Below are 24027 nucleotides of genomic sequence, written 5' to 3' on the forward strand. Positions count from 1 at the left end.
GTGATATTCAATTTTGTGCTTATGTGCTTGAGAGCTGCCTGTCACACCAGATGTTGATCGCATTCACTTGTTTGTGCTTGCTCCATCGCTTATGACGGCTACAGCTGTAGCATTTTGTTTATGAAGCTCCTTGACGGCTTTCAAAACCATCCTTGCGAGGACTCTTTCAGGAGATGCATTTTTTGTAGCGAAGCTGGCGATTGGTAGTACCCACGAATGAAATGGAGGCACAAACGTAAGCACAAGTGCATGATCTGCCATGGCTGTAGATTTCTGGTCGTCTACTTTATATGTTTGCTTGTTGAATGTGAAAGCTTGGCGCACTTACATTTCCGCTAGTATGAGGATTCCACAGCACCTTACTCCATTTGTTTCATAAGTGCACCAATGCTGTTAAGCGAAACCTTGTTAAAACCGAACTCTCAAGGCATTCCATTGATAATTTGTTTAAGGCGCGATCACGTAGGTAGTGGGAAAATATTCATCTTTGACATCAGCCTATAAACAGCAGGGCTTGGTATCTTAAGAGGGAGGCAAGTCATCAACCGGTCGGTTTTATAGCGCTTTCCTCTCGTTGATTTGCTTTTGAAGCTTTCAACACTGCGTGCAGAGCAAGCTGTTGCCCTTGAGGAAGACACATTTAAAAGCCCGAATTTCTTTTATGGATTTCTCGCCTAAAATTGTAGCCCTAATCACTCTCTCTTAGTTACGTTTTTATTTTTTAAACGTACCCTTGGGTGAGGCTTGGGTCGTTCCTCGGATTTCTTTTTTTTTCCGTTTTTCCCGTGCTCGGATATTTTTTCTTGTGCTCTTGCACGGTGGGCAGAAGCTTTTCTGAGACAGCCTAAAGCATTTTGTGCTCATCCACCCGTCCTGGGTCTTGATAGCTGATGTTGCTGCCGAAATGGAGGGGAATAAACCACAATGACAGCCCGTGCACACTTTTAGGTTGCTAACGTAAGTGAGAAATGCGGATAGTTTCTTCAAGCTTAAGAATTTTAGCGGTTCTCCTGAACCATATTCGTTGTTGACGCACGGAGGAACAAGCCTTCCGCATAAGCTTAGTGCAACAGTGAAGTCTTTCCTTATAACCACAGCCCTGTCGATCACAACAATACCACTGTCTTCGTCAACTTTGAAGAGTCATGAGCTGGACACTCCAGAACTGGCAACTTGAGTGCTCTTCGAATGCAGGGAACGAAGATGATTCCTCTGAACACATCTCTAGAACGGAAGGGACCTTAGTTTCTTTAGCATTACTGTTTTTTATGTTTACATCACGTCGCCATCACTTGCCGACTTACGAACATCACAATTTACTGTTGCTGTTAGCTTCAAAGGTTTTCTTCTGGGCTTTGGTGCTTTTGCTTTCGATAGGTGCGCAGGAATGTTGGAAAAATAAGTTACTCTGCACCCACCTTAAGCGTCCACCTGCCACGGGGAATCTTAACAATGCTGCCTTTACCGATGTGCTAGTAGAAAGTTATAAAGTCTTCGGCACGTTAAGTGCTGCCGACTGCACGTTTTCTCTTGAGAAGCATATCCACTTTGGCAGCCCAGCGCGCTGCATGTTAGCACACAGACTCTTTGTCAAACTTGGCTTACTACACAAAACACGTGATCTCCAAGTCACATACCTATATTCCAACTTATAGATAAGCGATAACACCAAAGGAACTTTTTCGGAGTGCACGCCGGCGACAGACAGCCTAGACAGACACAGAGAAAAGCACTGAACGTGCCCGCCGACAGCCGGCGGCTCGATCCCAACGCGACGCCAGCGCCATCTCTGAAGGGATAGACGAGTTGGAGCCGCCTCCTAAGCAGACTTATCCAACTGACCTAATCCACCAACGTTGGGTGCGGCCGGTATTTGTGTTTGCACCGCTATTTGGAGTTTCTGGCGTGGACAAAGCGCAGAAGCAGCTGTGAAGCAACAAAAGCAAAGATGTGGCGCGGCGCCGTATTGGCCGGTTGCCTTTGCTCAAAAAGATTGCGTTCTCGTGATGACTGTGGCAGAAAGCAAGTTCCGCATCCACTCCCAGGGTTCTACGAGGGAAAGTAAGTACCCAAGAAAGTGAACGAGGAAACACCGCCGCGGTAGCTCAATTCGTAGAGCATCGCACGCGAAATGCGAAGGTTGTGGGATCGTCCCCCACCTGCAGCAACTAGTTTTTTCATCCACCTTCAATTCCATTATTTATCGTTTCTTTATTTTATTTATTAGGCACAAGTGATTTTCCCTTTGATGTGCTTGGTAACAGTGTTTCTTGGCTTCTTATGATGTGCGCACAGAAATGTTACTCGAGAAAAAGTGCGATGTTATCAGGTGTTTTATCACAGAAACGCGGAACGAAATTATGGGCAGGTGTACGTATGTGGTGGTTCTCAGGGAAATGTGCTGGCAGGGCTAATAATTTGGCGATAGAAACTGCGCGACCAGTTTATACATGAGGTTGAGACCCGTATGTAACAGTTACATTTTTTCCTTTTCGGTTGATTGAGGAGAATAATAGTAACCCTAACCTGATTTTTTTTTTTGCACAAGAGGGGTTGGTGAGACTCCTGGGCCGCTGTATCCACAAGATCAACCGAGCAAGCCGCCAGGAAAAGAGGCTGAACAACTACACGCACGCCCAAAAAGAGCCTCCAGAGAACGTCAAGAAGGAGGTTCGTGACCGCAGAGCGGAGTTACGTTCCAGCATTGACGCGGTACTTAACTACGAGGGTGAGTGACATGTTCAGGAGTAATTTGTATGAAATTTGTATAATGCACAGCAGAAAACGTAACCTCAAAATATTATATTTCCAACATTTTTTCTGGCCACGTACGCATAACCTCTTTAATGGGACCCTGAAATGATTTTTTTATTCTGCACAAGGATATGCGTTCTGAACATTTGATCTGAGCCTCCATACACGTTCAGTGAGAACACTGTAAGAATAGGCTAGGTGGCTGAACGAAGGCCGTCCAGGCGGAAAAAAGTTGTGCATGTATCGCGTAGCGCTCGGCAGATGGCGCGACAGACACAAGGGCCTTGGTTTTGAAGCAGAAAAGCAGGGCGAGAGTTATTACGGATGTGAAAAGCATCATAAAACGTTCTTCGTATGTTATTCCAGCTTCACACGGAAACTTGTTTGGATTGAACGAAGCATACGTTTAACGAGACTAAGCGTGCTCCGATAGCCATGTAGTGCACGCTCTCTTCCATGCCGGTATAGGGGCATGGCACAATGAGGCCAGCGCAACGGTAGTCGGCTACAATACCTACCTCACCCACAGAACTTACCATGATGAGATGCCAAAACCGCCCCGCGAAAATTAGCTTTACGTGTACTGTAACCTAGATAAGCTCGAAGTTAAATTGTAATGCGCTGCAAAACAGCTTTGCGGAGTGGCTATTCGAAGGCCGCATTTTTTAATAACTGAAGTTTAGTGTTCTGGTAGAGGTGGTTGTGATGTTAGTGTACAGGACGGACAAGCGTCGGCTTGTCGGCATTTGCGAATTTCTCGATCATATGGACGACTGTCATTTAAAAGCCAGGGACGCAAAAGCAGTAAAGTTTTGTGCAGATTCACATTTATTTGACAAATACGGAGAGCATGCCATAAATGAAGTATTCGTACAAGCGTTTACGTTCCATAAACAAAGTGGACACTGGCACACATTTTGCACACACGAGGAAGTTCATGGCGCCCACCATTTATTTGAGCAAATTAAACGTAGAGTTTTCAATTACTGAAGCTTCAACAGCTTTTGCAGCTACTGCGACTTCTTTTTTGCCTCAAATGTCTGTTTGCAGAACTGCCTCATTCTCATGGCTACATATCTGTGTAGCACGCCAGCAATAACTTCTTTTTATAATTGGCACAGGAGAAGTGAAACTTGTACTTATCAAGCATGTTATGCAATGTTTGTTCATAGGCATTTCTGAGAGCCGCATGCTTGTGGAATTCCATCTCCTTTGCATGAAGCAACTGAAAAAGACATCGCTTTGGGTGCAAAAGGCCTCGCCTTGTTTTACACAGAACAAGGTTGCTTTCCGGCTGATGACGAAGTGCTCTTTGTTCCAATAATCCTTCACGGCATTTTGCACACCTAGTGCTTCTCAAGTACTTCGCGGCATATAAAACCAGCTAAATAAAAAATTATGCAATCTGCAGCTGCCGGTGCTTCATGCAAGTTGTCGAACACGTGGTCATCTTCCTCTTCAGCAGCAACTAGGCCATTTAGCTTCTCTTCGAGTTTCTTCAGGTGTTCTTTTGACTTGACACTGTCGTCAAAAGCAAATTTAAAATCTCAGTGTAAGTACAGGTGCACCTTGGCGAGATTCATTTTCAACGTGAGTTTCCGAATTTAGGGGATTTAATAAAACTGTAAACTGACACCATGTTGTAAAGCTGCAGAAATGCGGGCATAGGTTTGTGGTCATTTTGGCCACCAGAGTGTCGGATAATCCCAAAGAAGCGTACCAACACGCCTTGGTTAAGTTTTCCTGTTAAAACATATTTGAAACCACACTCCTTTAGCAGGTATCTTTATAGTTCCAGTGCCGACAAGATAGCCACAAGAAGGCCCTCAGCAGTGTGCTCGGTTAGGCAACGTGCTCTTGAGGTCTTTCCTTTTTCGCATTTATTTGAGCAATGCAACGACGAGGCCAGGACACTCAAATCTCTGCTGCCAACAGTGATGCTTTCCTTTGGATGGTTTCGGTTTAGAGCATCAAAAAGATTGTTAAACCTTCGTGTGAATTCTGCTGTTCCCTTGACATTTTCGAGTCCTTTTGTGCCTCACTTCGAGTAGAACTGCAAGCCTTTCGCTACACTTCAGCTGAACAACTGAGTGGCCAGCTTCACCAGCATTTTTTCGGTCGTTGAAGGGTTGATGTGGAACAGAGCTATTTTGAGGCAAACATGCAAATTTTCCGGCTGTTTAGAGTCTCCCATAAACAGCCTGTCAAAATGCACCCAGTGAACGCGATCGCCTTTAACGCTCAACACTTTCTGTGAAAGTAAATGGTTTCGAACGCATTTCATAGGATGGGGTACGTCAGAAAACAAATATACATTGCGTTTCTCATCAACGGGATGACTGAAGTAGTTCCGGGACTGTTCCAATGCTCCAGTGACGCCGAACTCCTTCTACATTGCACGGTTCGTATTTGCGCCATCACAGGCGACCACGCCGTCTAAGACCACCGCGTATTCAAGCAAAAGTATTGGAAACACTGCTATCGGCTGAGAGTACTTGTTGCCAAATGACCGAAAGGGAAATACAAGCCCGTGGTCAGCAAGGTCGTCGCGGGCTGCTGAAGAACCTTCATAATCAGTGAAGCCACTGTATGTCATCTTCTTCGAATGAACTCGAATTTCCTTTCGAACGCGCATTTTATTGATAACAAGTATTCCGTGGCGTTGAAAATTTTCTTTAGTGGACATCTCCTTCTCAAAGGCTGTGAAAAACCTCTTGTCAAAGTCACACCTGACTCTTATCATGCACAGGAACTTGCACACTGTCGTAACGCAAGGAAGTGGAAGCACCTCATTACCTCGCAGGAACGAGTATGCAGATTGGCTACGTATGTGCAACAGCAAACACGTCAGAAGCCAATCCTCTGTTTACTGCTGCTTTTTTTGTTCGGCAACCTCGCTGCTGCTACACACTCCTTTACCGCAGTCAGCCGACCACTAGGGAGATCAATTGTGCGTGATTTCTCGCCCAGTTCTTCTCTTGACAATATTTGCATGTGCATATGACCTTCTGCAAGCTCCACCGACATTTTGTTAAAGCGTTTCAGCAGACGATTTTTGGACCTTTTCAGAGCATAATTTGACCGACGCAGTGCTGCAACTTTGTCAATGCTCTGGTATGAAGTCAACGGACGCGAAACTGAAGGCCTATGCCTGCGCATTCTTTCATCTGTTTTTTTCTGGTGCATTCGCAGTACGTTTGAAAGGCCAGAACATTTGTGACATACTAGTAAGTTCGAGCCACTGGGGTCAAGAACAATAGAGCACCTCTTGTGCCGCCATCTCTGATTGTTGTCGAGATATGCCCAATTTTTATTTCAACGTGTCGATACTCCAGAGTGCTCGGTCCACCATTGCACAGTTTCGTCTTACCAACGTGCTCTAAGATAGCCTTAACGTCATCCACAGTTGCTAAAAGTACCTTCATAATGCACATCTGCCTTTGAAACTGGCTTGCGCATCACGGTTGTTTGCCAGCATATCTTCATGAATTTCAACAATTTTAGTGGTTACAAAGGAAGATGCGGGGCTCACTGGCAATAGGCATGCATCTGAAAGTAAACGGCTTTCACGTTTTTTGGTGCGCTCCAGCTGGGAGAAGACGACGCTTTTTACTTCTCCAAAGCCGAGCAGGTGGTATCCCCGTGAGTTTGACGGAAGGAAAAATCGTGGTAAATCGCCGAAGAAGCTTGCGAATGCGAGCGTATGCAGACTTTAGGGAGGACCTAGACCCAACAGATTGAGGCGTTTTATCACATTTGCTCTTCAAACGCATCCATGTCTTGCTCCGGTGCACTCGGCAACGCATCGAAAGAGCTTCCATTAACGCCACCACTTTCAGTGCTACACGAGGCTTCACTCCTTACGATATTTTGATGCAGCGCACCGTCTGTTCGACTGTGACCGCGGTTGTCTTTCCGCCAGGCGCTTCCTTGTTTTCACTGTTTTCGATAGGTAAGCCGGACAGCCGGGAAATCTTATGGCAGCAGCATCGTCGCCAGTGATGCCTTTCACGGAGCACTCACTAAGGCGTGCCTTTTGTAGTGCGCTGTCCAGGTCTTGGACACAAGATGAGGCTCGAAGTGCTTTTCCCCGATGTGATCATGCGGCTGAAGGACACGATCCTTCCTTGGGATAGCTCGACACCGAAGGTCAATTTCACTGTACAGCCTTTGTAACCCGTTCTGGAGTGGGGAACAAAATGTTTCCTGCCCATCACAATCGCATGTGCACGCCTGACACCAGAAGAACAAACGCCGAGCCGTGTTGAGATAGGAGCGGGCGGCGCTAACACAGCAAACGTAAGCCTGTGACATTGTCACGCCATCTGTCGGAGAGTGACTAAAGCATGCACCAGCGTTGGGACACTGCCGCTCCAAGCCGCCATTCGGCCAGCTAGCCTATTACACTGTGAGTGAGAATAAAAGAACACCGATGGACTCCTTTTTTTTTTGTGAAAGGAAAACGCATGAAAGAGGTGACGCAGGCAGTCTGGTAGAGCATTTCGTGAAACAGAGCTAGTGAAGGGCAAAATACATAGTACAGGCTAAAGAGGCACGCAAGAAACGTGTTTGATAGTTTCGTTTTCGAAGATTCCATATCACCATTACCAAGTTCTGCAACATTACAAGAAACGTGCAGTGCACGTGCCCCCTTACTGCATTTTGTGTTTTCGTGCTGTGCCTGCGTTTATAAAGCATGTCTATAGCTCCAGCAGATGTATGCGTTAACAATCCAGTTGGTCCATTTAAATATATTGCGGAATGCCAGATCCATAAGGAGAATGCTCTTCTGCATTTGCATCACACAAAACTTCGCACTAGCTTGACTACACAGCGGTTAAAATATGCACATTGCTGCTTATCATGCAGACATACCTTCTCGTGATCAGGTGTTTGAGGTAAAAACCTGCACAAACAAGAGGGAGGAGTGCTTTCCACAGTGCATTTTAAAAGCTATCGGTGATAAAGTAGCAGAGGGCTCACTGTTCTAACGAAAGAGGTGTTTAGAAGCGGCTAGAGCCATTAAACACATTATAGGACATAGATGCATTTCGTCTTGGTTTAGGAGCTCTTCTGCTACTAAAGAATGAAGAGGGACGGTACCGTGCTGTGTTGCACCTGAGGAGGTCGTTCAAACGTGCAGAGCTCAATTATTCCTCTACGATGCAGGAAGCTCTAGCAGTTCAATGAATATTAAAAGATTTGCAACCGTACTTTATTAGCCAGATTTCAGCGTAATATTTACCACCATGCATTTTGGTCGGTTTTGCACGCAAAACAAGGACATCACTGCCTCCTTCACAGGTCCCATTTTTTTGCAAGAGTTTGATGTTGACGTTATTTACGAAAACGCACAGTGACAGACAACAATGCCTACCTGTTCAACCTCATCCCGCAATCGTCCCTCATCTTTACCTCTCCTTAACGTAGCCTTCACTAACATGCGCAGTTTGTTGCCCAAACGAGAACAACTTCGCAGCTTCACTCACGACATCGATGCCGACATCATAGTACCAACTGAAACGTGGCTAAACGGAGACGTAAGAGATAGCGAAATTTTCCCTCCTAATTCCGGCTATGTTCTGTATCGCCATGATCGGAGCAACCGGAGAGGAGGGGGTGTTCTATTAGCTATCAGAAACACCTTCTCATCTTCCCTGATCAGTCGGGATGATGATCTCGAACTATTGTGGACTAGCGCTTACAATGGTGCTGGAAAGACAATTTTCGGCGTGTGCTACAGGCCGCCGGAAAGCCATCCGTCATTCTGCGATTCACTCCGTAAAGCACTAGCCGACATCACTGACAAATTCCCAAACGCACCTATTCACCTCTTTGGTGATTTCAATTACCCTAACATTAAGTGGCCTCTGCTTTCTGTAACCAACAGGTCACCGTTATCAGAAGCTAAACAATTTATTGATCTTATGCTAGACTTCAACCTTCATCTGGTGATATCAAGTCCTACAAGAGGAGATAACACCCTTGACCTTATGCTCACATATTGCCCCGATAGCGTAAGGAGCGTTACCACACCACCCGGTCTTAGCGATCACAACCTCATTCATATCTGCATGGCCATAGCACCTAAGAAAAAGTCACCCACAACAAAAATAATAAAAGATTACAAAAGCGCGGACTTTGACGCCATCAATAACGAACTCCAAATTTTTTAAATGATTTCCAGCAGTCTTACTTATCAAGAACTGTTGATAGCACCTGGGAACTTTATAAGAATGTATTGCTCAACCTAGAAGCTAGATACATACCAACAGTTCTCGTGAAATCTGACTTTAACAATGAATGGTTTAATAAACGACTAAAACTCTCCTTGCTAAAAAGAGAAGCCTTTACCGAAAAGCCAAACTTACAAATAACTCAGAAACATGGGAAAAATACGAACTGTGCGCTAACCAATATATTTAGGAGCTGACGATAGCCAAAGATAACTTCTTTAATCATGACCTTCTGACAATTCTACGATCAAACCCCAATAAATTCTGGCGCTTGCATTCTAGACACATTCTAGACAGATTGAACTAACAGATCCTTATGGTAATCTCATCAATTCTGAGAAATGCGCGTCAGCTCTTAACGACTACTTTACCTCAGGTTTCTCCATCGCTAACGACACTCCCATTGAACCAATACCACCACTCTCAGTAAAATTAATGCCAGACAACAAGCTCAACCCTGATGGCATATGTAGCCTCATTAATTCACTCAAACTAACCACGTCAGCCGGGTGTGATGGAATCAACGCCAAAATACTAGTTAACACCAGTAACATTTCTAGCCAAGTAATACATCTAATATTTACGCAATCCTTAAAGACTGAAAGCTTGCCCGACGACTGGAAGACGGCCCATGTCGTACCAATCTTCAAGAGTGGCGACCGCTCCCGTGCTTTAAATTATCGCCCAATTTCTCTGACCAGCATTCCTTCTAAACTTCTAGAACATATAATCTCATCCAACCTAATGTCTCACCCGGAATCTATCAACTTCTTTTACCCTCACCAGCACGGCTTCAGAAAACTATTTTCATGCGAGACCCAACTCGCCGAGTTCACCCATGACATTCTACATTTCATGGACCTTCATTTGCAGATTGATGGCATTTTCTAGGATTACTCAAAAGCATTCGACCGCGTTTCCCACAATCACCTACTTCAAAAACTCGCATCTATCGCAATCCCAAATAGCGTGCTTACCTGGCTTAAGGGGAGATGTGGGTCTTAAAACCAACTTTGTTAATTTTAGTGTGAACGGGATGATATTTAACAGTATTGTTCGGCTTTTTCTGCTGATTGCAAATATCTAATTAGATTTTGTATATCTTCATTAGAACAAATGATGCAAAGTTTTTAATACAGAAATTTAATCGATTTCTTACGGGACTTTTCAAAAACTTAACTTTGTCAAGAGGAAAAACAAAGTATATGGCCAGAACGCCAGAGAGTAGCTCTAGCCGGTGATGCTATTTTTATTGTTCTCAGTGCAATTATAATGCAAAAATACCAGATGTAAACATAATTTCAATATCTTTGCTAATTTTCATTTGTATTTAGTGGCAATTAAAATTTAGCCGGCAACTTTAGAAATAAATAAATAGCATCACCGGCTAGATCGATTCGACACAAATATATTGATACCAAACATTTTGCTGGTACTTAGAAAGAACATATGAAGATACCCCGTAAGGCAGTGTGCGGTGTTTAAAAAAATGAAGCTGAGAAAAACGAGTTTGAACTTTTAGTTCACTATAACGTTTAATGGACTAACAATATGGCAATATTGTTAGCCCTGTCTTTCAGCAACAAGTTCATGACATATATATGGCCATTTTGCAAAAATAGCATTGAGATATTGGTTGCAAAATCATGCATAGTCACTGAAAGCAATGCCAGAAAGCTAGCACCACGAGCTTCACATTCCTATTTTAGTTCCTTGTTGTACAGAAGGCACACAAATGACATCCCTATGCAAATAAGGCTGCGCAGAGTTCATGGCCACAACAAAGTATGTCCTTTCCACAAAGTTTATGGCTACAACAAAAAATTTGAATCAAACCCCAGTGGTGGTCGCCATATTTCAATGGAGCTGAAATGCAAAAAAGTTCCTGTGCTTGTGTTGTAGCGCTTCCCAAGTGGTCAAAATTGGTCCAGGATCATATCACGGTTTTGGAACATAAAATTCCAGAACTCAAATTAAAAAAAAAAATTATCTCTTGCACACACCAGGCACGTACCCAGGATTTTTTTTCGGGGGGGGCCCACCACCTCCATCATCATCATCATCATCATCATCATCATGTTTTATGTCCACTGCAGGACGAAGGCCTCTCCCTGCGATTCCCAACCGATTCCAACTAGCGCCCGCGAATTTCCTAATGTCATCGCTCCACTTATTGTTTTATCGTCCTCGATTGCGTTTTCCTTCTCTTGGTACCCATTCTGTAACCCTGATGGTCCAACGGTTATCTAACCAGTGCATTACATCACCTGCCCAGTTACATTTTTTTCCCCTTGACGTCAATTAGAATATCGTCTATACCCGTCGCTCTCTGATCCAAACCGCTCTCTTTCTCTTTCTTAACGTTATGCCTAGCAATCTTCGTTCGATCGCTCTTTTCGCGGTCCTTAACTCATTCTCAAGTCTCTGCCCCATATGTCAGCACTGGGAAAATGCACTGATTGCACACCTTACTTTTCAATAATAATGGTAAGCTTCCAGTCAGGAGCTGGCAATGTCTGCCGTGTGCGATCCAACCTATTTTTATTCTTCTGTGAATTTCCTTCTCATGATCAGGGTTCCCTGTGATTAATTGACCTACGTAAACGTACTCCTTCACAGTCTCTAGTGGCCTACTGGCGATCCTGATCTCTTGTTCCTTTGCCCGGCTATTTATCATTATCGTCATCTTCTGCATATTAATATTCAACCCCACTCCTACACTCTCTCTGTTAAGGTCTCCAATCATTTGTTGTAACTCGTCTGCATTGTTGTTGAATAGAACAATGTCATCGGCAAACCGAAGGTTCCTGAGATATTTGCCGTCAATCTTTACTCCTAAGCCTTCCCAGTTTAATAGCTTGAATTCTTCTAAGCACGCAGTGAATAGCTTTGGAGAAATTGTGTCTCCCTGTCTGACCCATTTCCCCATAGGGATCTCACTGCTTTTCTTGTGTAGAATTAAGGTAGCTGTAGAACCTCTGTATATATACTTACGCGAAGGACGAGCCAGTAAGACGAGAAACTATTTACAGATCATATTTACAACAACGGTTGCAGCGCTGACCACTTAGATTCACAGCGCGAGCCCAGTTCGTTCTTCCTCCTCTTTTCTGGAGTGATGGCGCCCACGCACCTCGTTCAAACAAACAAATACCACACGCATGTAGCAATATTTTTCAAGCTTTTTACGTAAGCGTTCTATAGTCCTTGATTACGTAGTGCCTCGAGCTAGACTGCCGGTATCGCTACTGAATCAAATGCATTTTCGTAATCTATATAAGCCACATAGAGAGGCTTATTGTACTCTGCAGATTTCGCGATAACCTGATTGATGACATGGATGTGATCCATTGTAAGGTATCTCTTCCTGAAGCCAGCCTTTTCCCTTGGTTGACGAAATCCAGTGTTGCCCTTATTCTATTGGAGATTATTTTGGTAAATATCTTATACAATACTGGGAGCAAGCTAATGGTCCTATAATTTTTCAATTCTTTAACGTCTCCTTTTTTGTGGATTAGTATAATGTCTGCATTCTTCCAGTTTTCTGGGACCCTTGCAGTCGATATACACTTCGTATAAAGAGCCGCCAGTTTTCCAAGCATTATGTCTCCTCCATCTTTGATTAAATGGACTGTTATTCCACCTTCTTCTCCCGCTCTTCATCGCTTCATGTCTTGCAGCGCCCTTTTGACCTCATCGCTACTTATAGGAGAGTTTCTGTATCCTGTTCATTACTGTATCTAAGTGAGGTATCGTGACTCCTCTGGGTACTGTATACAGGTCAGCTTAGAATTTTTCCGCTGCTTTTACTGTATCTTCGAGATTGCTTATGATATTATCCCTCTTATCTTTTAGTGCATACATCATGGTTTGTCCTATGCCAGGTTTCTTTTTTACTGATTTCAGGCTGCGTTCATTTTTTTACGGCTTCTTCAGTTTTTCACATGTTATAGTTCGAATATCAGTTATTTTCGCCTTGTGGGTCAGATTTGACAGTTCCGCGAATTGCGTAACGCTGTGCGGCTGCCAGTCCCACACAACCACGTAGAGCCCAGGACTCTGCGATTCTAGACGTACTGCGCTCACCGAGAAAGGTTAGAAAAACACCCACATAACCACAGCAGAGAAGTGGCTACGTGAGGCGGTTCGACCGATAACTGTGGAAGCGTCATTCAAAGCAAGTAATTATTCACCACTTCCGGCGGCGTTTTCTCTACTTCCTTTTTAACTAAAAAGATGTTGATCCATAAATATTCTCATAACCAACGGCTAACATTTTTATTATTCGCTTTTGCTTGCAGTTTGGTTGTTGCGTTGGCTCTCTCCCTTAGTAGACCGCTTAATTTCTCAACTCCTTGCGATTTTTGTTTCCGGTTTCCAATTTTGCATGAAAAGTGCTATACAATTAAGGAAAAACAGACGAGGTAACTGGCGACAGTCATCTCGCTAATGGGTTTAAGGGTTATTGCAGGGTTTCATGATGGACGCTCTTTCACATCATTTTATTTCCCACCTTATCTAACCCATATCACGTGTATATGGTTCCGGGCATCTGCCAGCGTCGCGGCGAGCCGTAACTCAAGGAAATAATGAAGCAAAGGGAAAAGTTAAAGGCAATTGGTGTTTTCTCCGGCCGCAACTCGTTCCATGAGAGTACAGACCAGCTGAGTAACAGCCGCATCCCTCTCCTGCTCCCAGGATCAGCCTAAACAAAGAAGGTTGAACTAACAAAAGCAACAGCTATGCACGTGACGGTTGAATAGATGGTGACAACTGAGCGCATCTCGAGTTAATCGCGCGGGTGCGGAATCTATGAGAAAACTTTTCTTCACATTACAAGAGATGCCGGTAACTACCGCCATCTAAAAGGAGTGAAAAAGGCAGCATAAGGCTGACCGATGAACACCTGCCAAGTCTCAACACTAATCTGGTGGCGCTTTAGGAATGTGTGAGGAGTGGTGGCGTGGGTGGGGAGGGGGGGGGGGGGGGTATGCCACTTGATTTCGGGGGGGGCCCGGGCCCCCCCGGGCCCCCCCCTGGGTACGTGCCTGGCACACACTCACAATTGTGCATTCAGCAAAAGGTCACACCTATTTCTATAAAAGCTCAGGACTGTAGGCAGAGTCTGTTGGTGGCTTGTGCCTCTTTGCAAGCTTGTTTATCAAAGCATTTCTGTTTGTGTGATCCTTGTTGGACATGTGAAGCCTCCGACGATCCTTTCGCGCATGCCACACGTGGAGCACTCCAGCACAAGCTTGGCACAGAGCCCGTACTCCTTGGCGGGGTCCTTCGAAGCATCAGCGTTTTCTTGGCGCACACGGGACACGGCATAAGTCCAAATAAGTCTTGCACCACGGATAAATCCACGATGGCAAGTTCCGTTCCGCTGTCGCTGACGTCCTCTTTCGTGTCAACACCCAGCAGCTCAAACTTTCGCTCCGTTGCGGACTGCGACGCCAGGCGCCTTATCGGCGATCGCTGCGCGCTTGCTTCTTTCTTCGGTCGTGAAGAAAACGGTATCTACACGGTCTGCGCCAACATGCGAGGCGTGGATGGACGAAGTGTTGATGCTAGACGTACTGGGTTGCAGCTCGGAACTCGATCCAGCAGAATCTTCAGGCAGACCAGCACCCGGCAACTCCGGGTACACGACAGGCTTATCCGTCTTCTGTCGTGCATTCCACGGCCGCCATCGCGCCTTGCCGAACGCTTGACGCGTAGTAGTCTTCATACGACGGTGTCCTCCAGCCATTCGGGCAGCGAAAAGGACACTTTATCGAACGTTGTCGAGAAGCGAGCGGCCGAACGTTCACAGCGGCGCGATGAAACCACACAAACACGCAGCGCGCACGAGAGCGACCGGCCTGTCGGGAACGCGGGAATCGGCACTCAAACGGCGCCAGACCAATAGGAGCGAGGCGCGCGGGGGGTGTGCGCGCTTTGGCCAATCAGCGGCACGGGCGCATCCTTCAGAAATGACGCGATAGCGTCGGTTCCTCCTCACCTACGCCATATTGAACCGGCGCAAAATACGCACAAAGAAAGCAGCTTCCACACAAGCTCAAAATGGCGCCCGCCGGCCAACGCGTTCGCAAATGACGACGGCGCGAAGTTCGAACATTTTTGGCGATTTTTGCTAATTCCGCGGCCACCCTGGCCCGTATAGGTGTTCTTTTTTATTATTTTCCGATTAAATTTAGGTTATAGATTTCGCGGAGGGATTCTTGAATGTATAAACATAGCGAAAACGCACTTTTTCAAAAATCGACTTTTTTTGCGATTTTTTGACATTTCAAGACCCGCGTCTCCCCTTAAACACTTCTTAAAAGGGCGCACACAGTTTACCTCTGCAAATAACCATAATTCATCTCTTAGCAGCGTAACATCTGGTGTGCCACAGGGTGCTGGTTTATCGCCTCTACATTTCCTCGTCTACATCAATGACTTACCTGCTAACATTAAGAATAAATTACGTCTTTTCGCGGAAGACTGTGTCCTATATTCCCCAATCAAAGGCTCGAATGAAATCGCCGCACTACAACAGGATCTCGATTCCATTGCAGTATGGTGCGAGAAATGGTACATGCCGCTTAACCTTACTAAATGCAAAGCTCAGTCATTCACCCGCAACCACAGCTTAACCAGTCACACCCACACAATAAATTCTGCTCCTATCAATTATGCCCCGTCTTACAAATATCTCGGCGTTCACGTGACATCAACACTATCATGGGCAACTCATGTTGACACCATCAGTTCTAATGCTTCACACACCCTTGGATATTAAAAACGCAACCTGAAAGCCGCATCACAAGAAATAAAAAAGCTAGCATATCCAGCATTCGTACATCCTCAGTTGGAATATGCGTCATCTATCTGGCACCCTTCCCAATCATATCTAATCTATGACATAGAAGCAATACGAAATCGCGCTGCTCGGTTTATAACTTCCAATTACTCTCGTGATACCAGCATAACCGCACTAAAACGTACACTTGAACTACCATCACTTGCTTTCCGTCGGATCATCTCTCGCCTCTGCTTGCTTCACACCTTTTATGACCATCCACACTCCAGGTATTCCCTGTTAAATCCACCCTTACGTACATCATCTCGCTTAAGCCACAGTCGTCCCATAGCAAACATTAACACCCGATCGTCTGCCATGAACACTTCATTCTTTGCCGATGCTATAACCCATTAGAACCATCTCCCAGAAAATATCGTGTAATGCAATGACCGTGAAACGTTCCGCGAAATGTTAAATAACCACACTGCTAAATTGCCGATACCACCGACCCTTACTCTAACATGATGTTCCTTTTTTTTCACAATTGTCCTTGGCTTGCATTTGTTTATTGTTTCTTGACTGTTCTGTACATTTCTTCTAACATTGTTGCAAGAAATAAAGCCCTCCCTTATGTAATGCCTCCTGGCCTTTAAGGTGAAAATAAATGAAATCAAATCAAATGAATTGCACTATCATCTGGACTATCAACTTCTGGACCTAGCTAATCAGGCATTGGGTGCGCGCGTGCGCACACACGCACACAATTTCTCTAACGCGCTCTTTACCGCAACTATGCGACTTGTTTCCCACACTTCACACACACACTCCTTTCCACTTTGACATTCCTGATGCTAATCCAATAAAATGTACTTGTCGAACATTTAGGCAGTGCTTCTATGCCGACATGCTACCACGAATTCTAACGAAATTATGGTTGGCAACTGCGAAAATTGCGTGCAATTCTATCGCGACAATACATATATCATTCCCTTGCGTGCCTCATTCACGAACTTTAACCTTCGGAACATACCTCATTGTTTTGTAAAAGCTGCCGCGAGAATCTTGTTCAATATCTAATGAAAGTTAGCAGCTAATCTGTCAAAATGACTAGTAGGCAACTTTTAGCATAAAGTTAGAAGTGCTTTCATATGGCTACTGTATTTTTAAAGTACATATGGAATACCCCTTTAAAACATTATTTACTGTCTTTGTGCTTTTTTGTATGGTAGGCCCCTTACACCCTACACGTCCTGTAATGCATTCCTGATCCTGAGACAAGACGTGTGAGAAACGAAGTCCAAACGTACAAGAATTGCATTGCATAGCTCTCTTGCTTTCTATAACACGTGAGAATTGTGGTACTGTGTAGGTTTGCCATGCAGAAAGTTAAATGTTACTGAAACATATTTGCTTTTGTTTCCGATGTGTCAGAATCCAGTGACAGAATTGAATGTTTGCTTTTGTAGAGGGAGCCGTCGTGGCACAGGATGCGGCGCCGGCACCAGACTCATCTGACGAAGATGACGCCGCGCAGATAAGTGAGTGTTTTCAGTATTGCAGTGCTACAACGGCAGTCGTAACTGCATCGTATGCCCGGCTAACCTACAGGTTTGATTTGCTGCACAATATGGGTGCAGAAGGAAACTTCATGGCTGTTTCGTCAAATCAGGGTATATAGACGTTGTTCACTTCATCGTGTTTCATAACCTGAATTCTGATTCTATGTTTACTTGTGGTTAAATCTGGCTGGTTCCTGTCCAGAGCGTAAAGCATGACAGGTTGTTTCAATGTCTAAAGCAAAATGTTTAATATATTATTACTGCTAGATCATCACAGCCAGCCAACTTCTCATCTGTGCTATGCGGCACCATTAAGGGGTAGAATAACGGTTTCTTTTACATTAATGTACATGACTTCTCAGTTATGACTACTGTTTGTGCTGCAGTTTTTCATCTGATGGTGCATTGAATTCAACTTTGGTGTACCATTGTTCTGGTGCAGCAGTTAATTTTTTATATTTCTGTTTTCCGAAATGCTTGTTGCAATGTCTGACGCTTTACTTGGGTTTAATAATGTTTAGTATAAAAAATTTATGTACCTTACACCTTCTTCTTGGGCAGTAAAAAGGGCTGCAGTACTCGAAATAAGAAGACACACAACGCAGTTTGTACAGGACGCAAGGAATAATTGCCCATTGAAATCTCGAGGTTTGAAGCAATGACGGCCGGCTTTGGGGGACAAAATTAAAATTAATTAGAATTGACAGTTGGGTGAGTTTGTGCGACAGCGATGTATACGGAGCTGTTCAATGTCAATTTCGAGTTTCATTCTGGGATCGGGGTGGTAAGCCAGTTTTGAAATATTGCGCAGCTGTTGCAAAACATACCAATAAGGTGACAATGTCAATTAAGGTGCCATGAATATTCGACTAACATATGAATGCAATGATAGGGTTGTCACAAAAAACCCTCCAATATATATGGCATAAGAACAAGCATTACCTGCTGCGCTTAGTGCATTGATACGACCTTCAGGGCATGCTGCACGTGTCACTACATTGTCGACTTGTTTGTTGTGTTATTGTTTCAACAGACTCATGCACAATGTGTCTTTTGTAAAGATAATTGAAATTCACCCACAAAATTAGTGCAGACTTAATCAAGTCAAGGGCCTGCCTCGCGGAACGCTTCCGAGTCACCAAAATTATTAGTCTACTCATTCCACACCCACAGCGCCGCATTCGACTCCGCTTCGATGTACCTCCAGTGCTTCACGCTTTCCTAGTATTCGTGGATTGATGAACCACGGTACATATGTTTGGAGCGAAGGCGGGGCACGCCTAGACTCACAGCACCGCCATTGTCCGACCTTCCGTGTATGATGGTCTGTTCTGTTTCGTGTTTTCGAGCACAGGCCTCACATTGGCTCCCGTTCCCACATTTCATGTCACCCTCATGCCTCGTCGTCACCGACGAGATCATCAGCGCTCTTGCCTAGCTGCTTGCGTTCCTGCTGCAATCTATCGTCCGTAGCACGAGCCGGGCTCTTGCCTTGTCATATAATGTAGGTTTCATATAATAATTACTCGAGAGAACTCTGGCGCTAGTGTCAACGGCAGCTGCAGTATCAGTGGTTGCACCAGCGTGGGAATTATGGGAGGTACATGGATTTGCCTAATTTTGTCCTTTTGGCTTCAAGTGGCTTTGTGACTTCGTAAGCTCGCCATTTTCAACAGTGTACTGTGTAATTGGTAGTTAAATAAACATTAACAATGTCCGACAGCAGGATTTGAACACAGTACCTCAATCACAGACGCCGGATATTGAAACCATTAGGCCACAGATGCATGTATCGATAAACGATGTGAAGCACCCTTACGAATTTGTCGCAGGCATCAGTCACCTTGAGATGTTTCGTGAGTTTCAATTTGCCCACTTCGACAAGCTCAACATTTTCAATTAGAGTTGCGATTGTTTTGATTGCTATGAAATTTACGACAGTAAGATTTATAGAGGGTAACATACAAAGCCGCAAAAACTTCTGAATACACAAGCACGAATATGCGACAAATCCACGTACCTCCCATCATCCCCATGGCAGGACGACTGAGGCACCAGAGTTAGCACCAGTATATTGTAGGAAACCCTATGCCCCTTGTCCTCGAAAGCCGGATCACGTGTTCAAACGTATCCTCTCGCTCCATTCATTCGCGCAGCGCCGTTTGGGTTACTCTCGCTGCTACCCTCCACTCCGGCTTCGCCGTCCCTTCTCCCACTGTCGCGGCACGGCAGCGGTGCCGGTGGCGGGCATGCCTTACTGCTTCGCGCCTGATCCTCGGTTATCCACGCCTTGGTCTCTGCTTCACGTGGCTGTATGGCTCTCTGCCGCGTCTATCCCTTCCCCGTTTGCGGAGAGCGTTCCTCGGTGTCATATGTCGCCGCTGGCAGTGCTTGCGCCTGGCTGTCTCCTGGAACCTCCACTCGTGCCCTGTACATCCCCTTACCTGGCGCAGTGCCGTTGCGGTGACTCGAAAGACAATTCTAGCGTTTCGTCCTGTTACTGTCTGTAGTGAAGAGTGCGTGACCTCTACTGGATACCTGTGTTCTCCGCCCATTTTCTCATGCCAGCTCTTAAGGAAGAATAAATGTTTGCTAATCTCCCCCCCCCACCTCTCCACTACTGTGAACCACTCCACTACTGTGAACCACTATATTATCACCAGAGGGGCGACTCGATAGCGGCGTATTGCAGTGTGTGCTACCGAATCCGATACGCAGAACCGCCTACGTTTTGTACTGCGTGTTCTGTATGCATTACCAAGAAGCGCAATAGTAGGCCAATTTCTTTTCACGTGTCCAGCGCACGCTGGAGGAAGGTTTGGAACGAAAGTCTGGAATGTGTAAAGGGAGACCAAAGCGAAACAAAAAATAAGTTAAATAAGACTAACGGAGCATTGTTTGAGAACCCTGCAGGCAGTCATTTCAAAAACATTGTTTGAATATTAGATGAGAAAATGAAGATAGAAGTATCAGTATATTATATCGCGCCGAAACCCCAGTGCTGGTATATCAGCGTGACGTCAGGGATTGCAAAGTATGTTTTTGCATTTGTGCCGCGTCGGCTGAATTGAGGTTCTCTAAACTTGCCATGCTCCATATTTGGCTCCTTTAGAATACAATGTAGTCAATCTGTACCGCTATATATAATTAGGAGGCCCTAGAAGATGCCGTCGGAATCGAAGACGTCACTGAGCCCCCAGGTGCGGGAACTGAAGTAGGCGTCGCCACCCGTATTTCGTTATTGCGCTCTTTCTAGCTTACCAAACGTCCTATCGTTGTAAGAGTGGTATTTTTGGTGTTGTGGAACGGCAATTTAGTGATGCAGAAGAAATCACTTTTCACTTTAGTGTCCCTTTAACGCCTCCTTCACCTCCGCCACGGGTAGGGCCGATATTGCGCCATCTTCGGGAGCGGCGCTGGTAAGGGGAGTGCTTGACGCCTGCCTCACCTTCGTCGCGGGTCCGTTCGGCACTGCATTATCTTCCACCATCTGCACTATGCATAGACTCACTGCACCGCCATCAATGCCCCTTTCCTGCATCTTCTCTTGTACACGTTTTTGTAATATTCGCAGATTGACGGCACGCTGTTAGAAGGTTTCCAAGTGGGTCGCGGCACCGTCATTTTCTTTCCTTCGCCGCATCTCCTCTGTGTTTTTCTAATATTCGTGCATCCAAAGCACTTTCTAGGTAGGTTTGGAACGACAGTGAGGGAAGTCTACACTCGCAGTCCCACCGTCAACGCCCCTTTCCTTTAAGTCTTCTGGTTCACGTTTTTCTGCTATACGCAGATTCACGGGACGCAGTTAGAAGGATTGGAACAAAACTCGGGCCGTCTACACTCCCGGCACCGTCGTGGTCCCCCTTCCCCGTATATTCACTGCTTCTTTTGTTCCTAATATTTTCGCATCCACAGCACGCTGAAGAAAGGTTTGGAAGAAAGGCGGTGGAGGTTTAGGCTAACAAAGCAATTTAATGTATCTCCTTTGTGTTTTTCTAGTATTCGCGTATGCACGGTAACGCTGGAGCAGGTTTGGAAGCAAAATGGAGAAATCGAGACTCGCAGCACCCTAGTTAGCCCCCTTTCGTGTATATACTCTGTTTAATATTTTTCTAGTATTTGCGCATCCAGGGCAATGCCGAGAGCTGGTTATGAAGGAAAGTGGCCGGATGTTCAAACTCACGGTGTCAGCACTGTTCTAGGTTTTTCTAGTGCTCCCGCATTCATTCCAACGCTGGAGCACGTTTTTAGAATAAAATAGGCGAAGTCCAGACTCACATCGATGTGTTTGGCTCCGTCCCCTTGTACAGTATAACCTTTGTTTGGCATTCTAGTATGCTTCACATTGCATTTACAGCTACATTAGAGCAAATTTGTTATTAATTACTTGGAAGTACAGACTTATGGTGCTGTGCTTCACTCCCCTTTCTTCTATCTCCTCTGCTTCGTGTTTTCCCTCTATTCACATATCTTGGCAGGTTTTGAAGGAAAGTGGGGACAGTCCAGACTTACGTTATCGAATTTGGAGCCTCTACCCTTTATCTTCTCGATTTCGTGTTTTCCTACTATTTGCACATCCATGGCACGCTGGAGGAAGGTGTGGAAGGAAAGTGGCGGAAGTTTAGGCTCATAGCGCAGCGTTTTATACTCTCCTTTACTGTACCTCCTTTGCTTTGCATTTTTCTAGAATGTGCGTATGCACGGTAATGCTCGAGTAGGTTTCGAAGGAAAATGGGGAAGTGAAGACTCTTGGCGCCCCGTTAGACCTCGTTCCCTGTACATATTGTTTAGCATCAATCAGGCCAGCATGTTCAAAAGGAAAGTGGGTGATGGCCAGACTCGCAGTGCCCGTACTGTTCGAGATTTTTTAGTGCTCGTGATTCCCTTGCAACGCAAGAACAGGTTTTTGGAAAAAGAATTGAAGGAAGACCAGAGTCGTCGTGCCGTGTTTGTCCCCCTATCTTTGTATATTATGTTTCGCATTGTTCTAGTATTCCAGTGTTCGCATCTACATTGGAGCAAGTTTGGTAGTAATTTGGGGGAAGTACAGATTAACAGCGCCGTGTTTGAATCCTTTTCTCTCTATCACTTCTGCTTCGCGTTCTTATATTCACGAATCAACGGCATGCCGGAGGCAAGTTTTGAAGGAAAGTTGTAGTCGAGATCTATATGTTGCCGCATTTGAACCCCGTTCCTTTGTATTTCCTCTGATTCATGTTTTTATAATATTCGCGCATCCACTGCACGCTGTGGGAAGCTTTAGAAGGAAAGTGGCAGAAGTTTAGGCTCACAGTGCAGTGTTCTGCGCCCTCCTTTGCTCTATATCTTTTGTTTTGCATTTTTCTAGGACAGTCTATCCCGCATATATCAAATTATTGCCTATATCGAAGAGTTGAAAAATCCCCTGGGGATTCTCATGCAAAAGTATTGCGCTATTGTTCGCGTATATAGAACTCCCGTGCACCGGCATATCGATGTATCGAACTCCATGGTGAGCCAGCCCCCGCAAGTGTGCTTCTCCTCACGAACATCTCGCGATGTTCCCGCGATCTCACGCGCGCCGCCCCGCACTCCGAGAAAAGGGCGTGCGGGTAAAAGGCACGTGACGAGGGTTGATTGGGTGTGAAAGGGAGCGCGAGGGAGAAACCATGCTGACCGCAGGCACCCGTTTCCTTTGTTTTGGTTGGCCGACACCGCTGGCGCAGCGAAAAGAACGAGGTCAGTGAGGGTATGGTGAGGATACAGAAGGCACTAGAAGGAAGAAATATGAGGCTTAGTCTCATACAATCAAGCGGATGCAATAGAAGAGCAGCAGCTTCCAGGTTTATTTTATGCGGACGGCATTTTGTTGCTAGCTAACAAGCAAAGTGATTTGCAACGTCTGGCTGTTATCTGTGAACAGGAAGGCTGCAATTTAAGTTTGCAATTTAGCGTGAGAAAATCGGGTTTTATGGTATTCAATGAAAACAGTGAACAGCCAGTGGCAATACAAGGCCGCGAAATAGCTCGGATAAAAGAATGTGAATACCTTGCTATATAGATAGACGAAGGCACTAGATATATGGAAAAACAGCAAAAAACAATAGAAGTAAGGGGAAATGAAATGCAGCCATAATGAAACACAGGGCTGTGGGGCTGCAGTAGGTACGAAGTGTTCCGAAGTATGTGGAAAAGTGTAACGGTTTCAGGGCCTACCTTTGGAAATGTAGTTGTTTGCTTGAAATCAGGGGTACAATCGAGACTTGATGGCAACCAAATGTCGGTGGGTCGCTTTAGGTTGGGTTCACACGGGAATACTACAAACGAAGCTGTACAGATTGATATGCACTGTACTAGTTTTGAAGTGAGGGAATCTCACAGTAAAATTGATTATGAGGAATGACTGAGGAATATGAAAGACAATGATTTGGCTGAGAGAGTGTTGAGGTATTTGTTTGTGCAGGAAAAAGCCTTGATTCACGGTGGTGGATAAGGACTACGAAGGTGATCAGCAAGTATTCAGCCTGTTGAGTGAGCAGCACAGAAACGATGAACGTCGAGCGGAAAGTCGGAGAGGCTCATAAAATCTATTGCGGGCTGGCAGTTTTAAAGTAAAGCTGCCATGATTAACTACTTGACCACTGGCCTCCTTTAAGCTTTGGGTTGAGCGAGAGCAGGAGGACAGTAATCATTTCCGCAATAGATATTA

General features: G+C 45.2%; 1 protein-coding gene across 8 annotated transcripts in view; it reads left to right on the forward strand.

The window, feature by feature from the left end:
- LOC139052897 (uncharacterized) overlaps positions 1-24027 on the forward strand; it is a 355309-nt gene that overhangs the window by 60756 nt on the left and 270526 nt on the right. For 6 of the 8 annotated variants that reach the window (XR_011510109.1, XR_011510113.1, XR_011510111.1 and 3 more), the window contains exons 7-8: positions 2549-2728; positions 17247-17318. Coding sequence is in view for 2 of the 8 variants with exons in the window: in XM_070530057.1 (XP_070386158.1) it covers positions 2549-2670 (122 nt within the window). In the remaining 6 variants the exon portion in view is untranslated. The remainder of the gene's footprint in view (positions 1-2548; positions 2729-17246; positions 17319-24027) is intronic. The other 2 variants (XM_070530057.1, XM_070530056.1) reach the window with 1 other exon arrangement.

The sequence above is a fragment of the Dermacentor albipictus genome, unplaced genomic scaffold (genome assembly GCF_038994185.2).
Source record: "Dermacentor albipictus isolate Rhodes 1998 colony unplaced genomic scaffold, USDA_Dalb.pri_finalv2 scaffold_42, whole genome shotgun sequence".
In the NCBI taxonomy this organism is placed as follows: Eukaryota; Metazoa; Arthropoda; class Arachnida; order Ixodida; family Ixodidae; genus Dermacentor; species Dermacentor albipictus.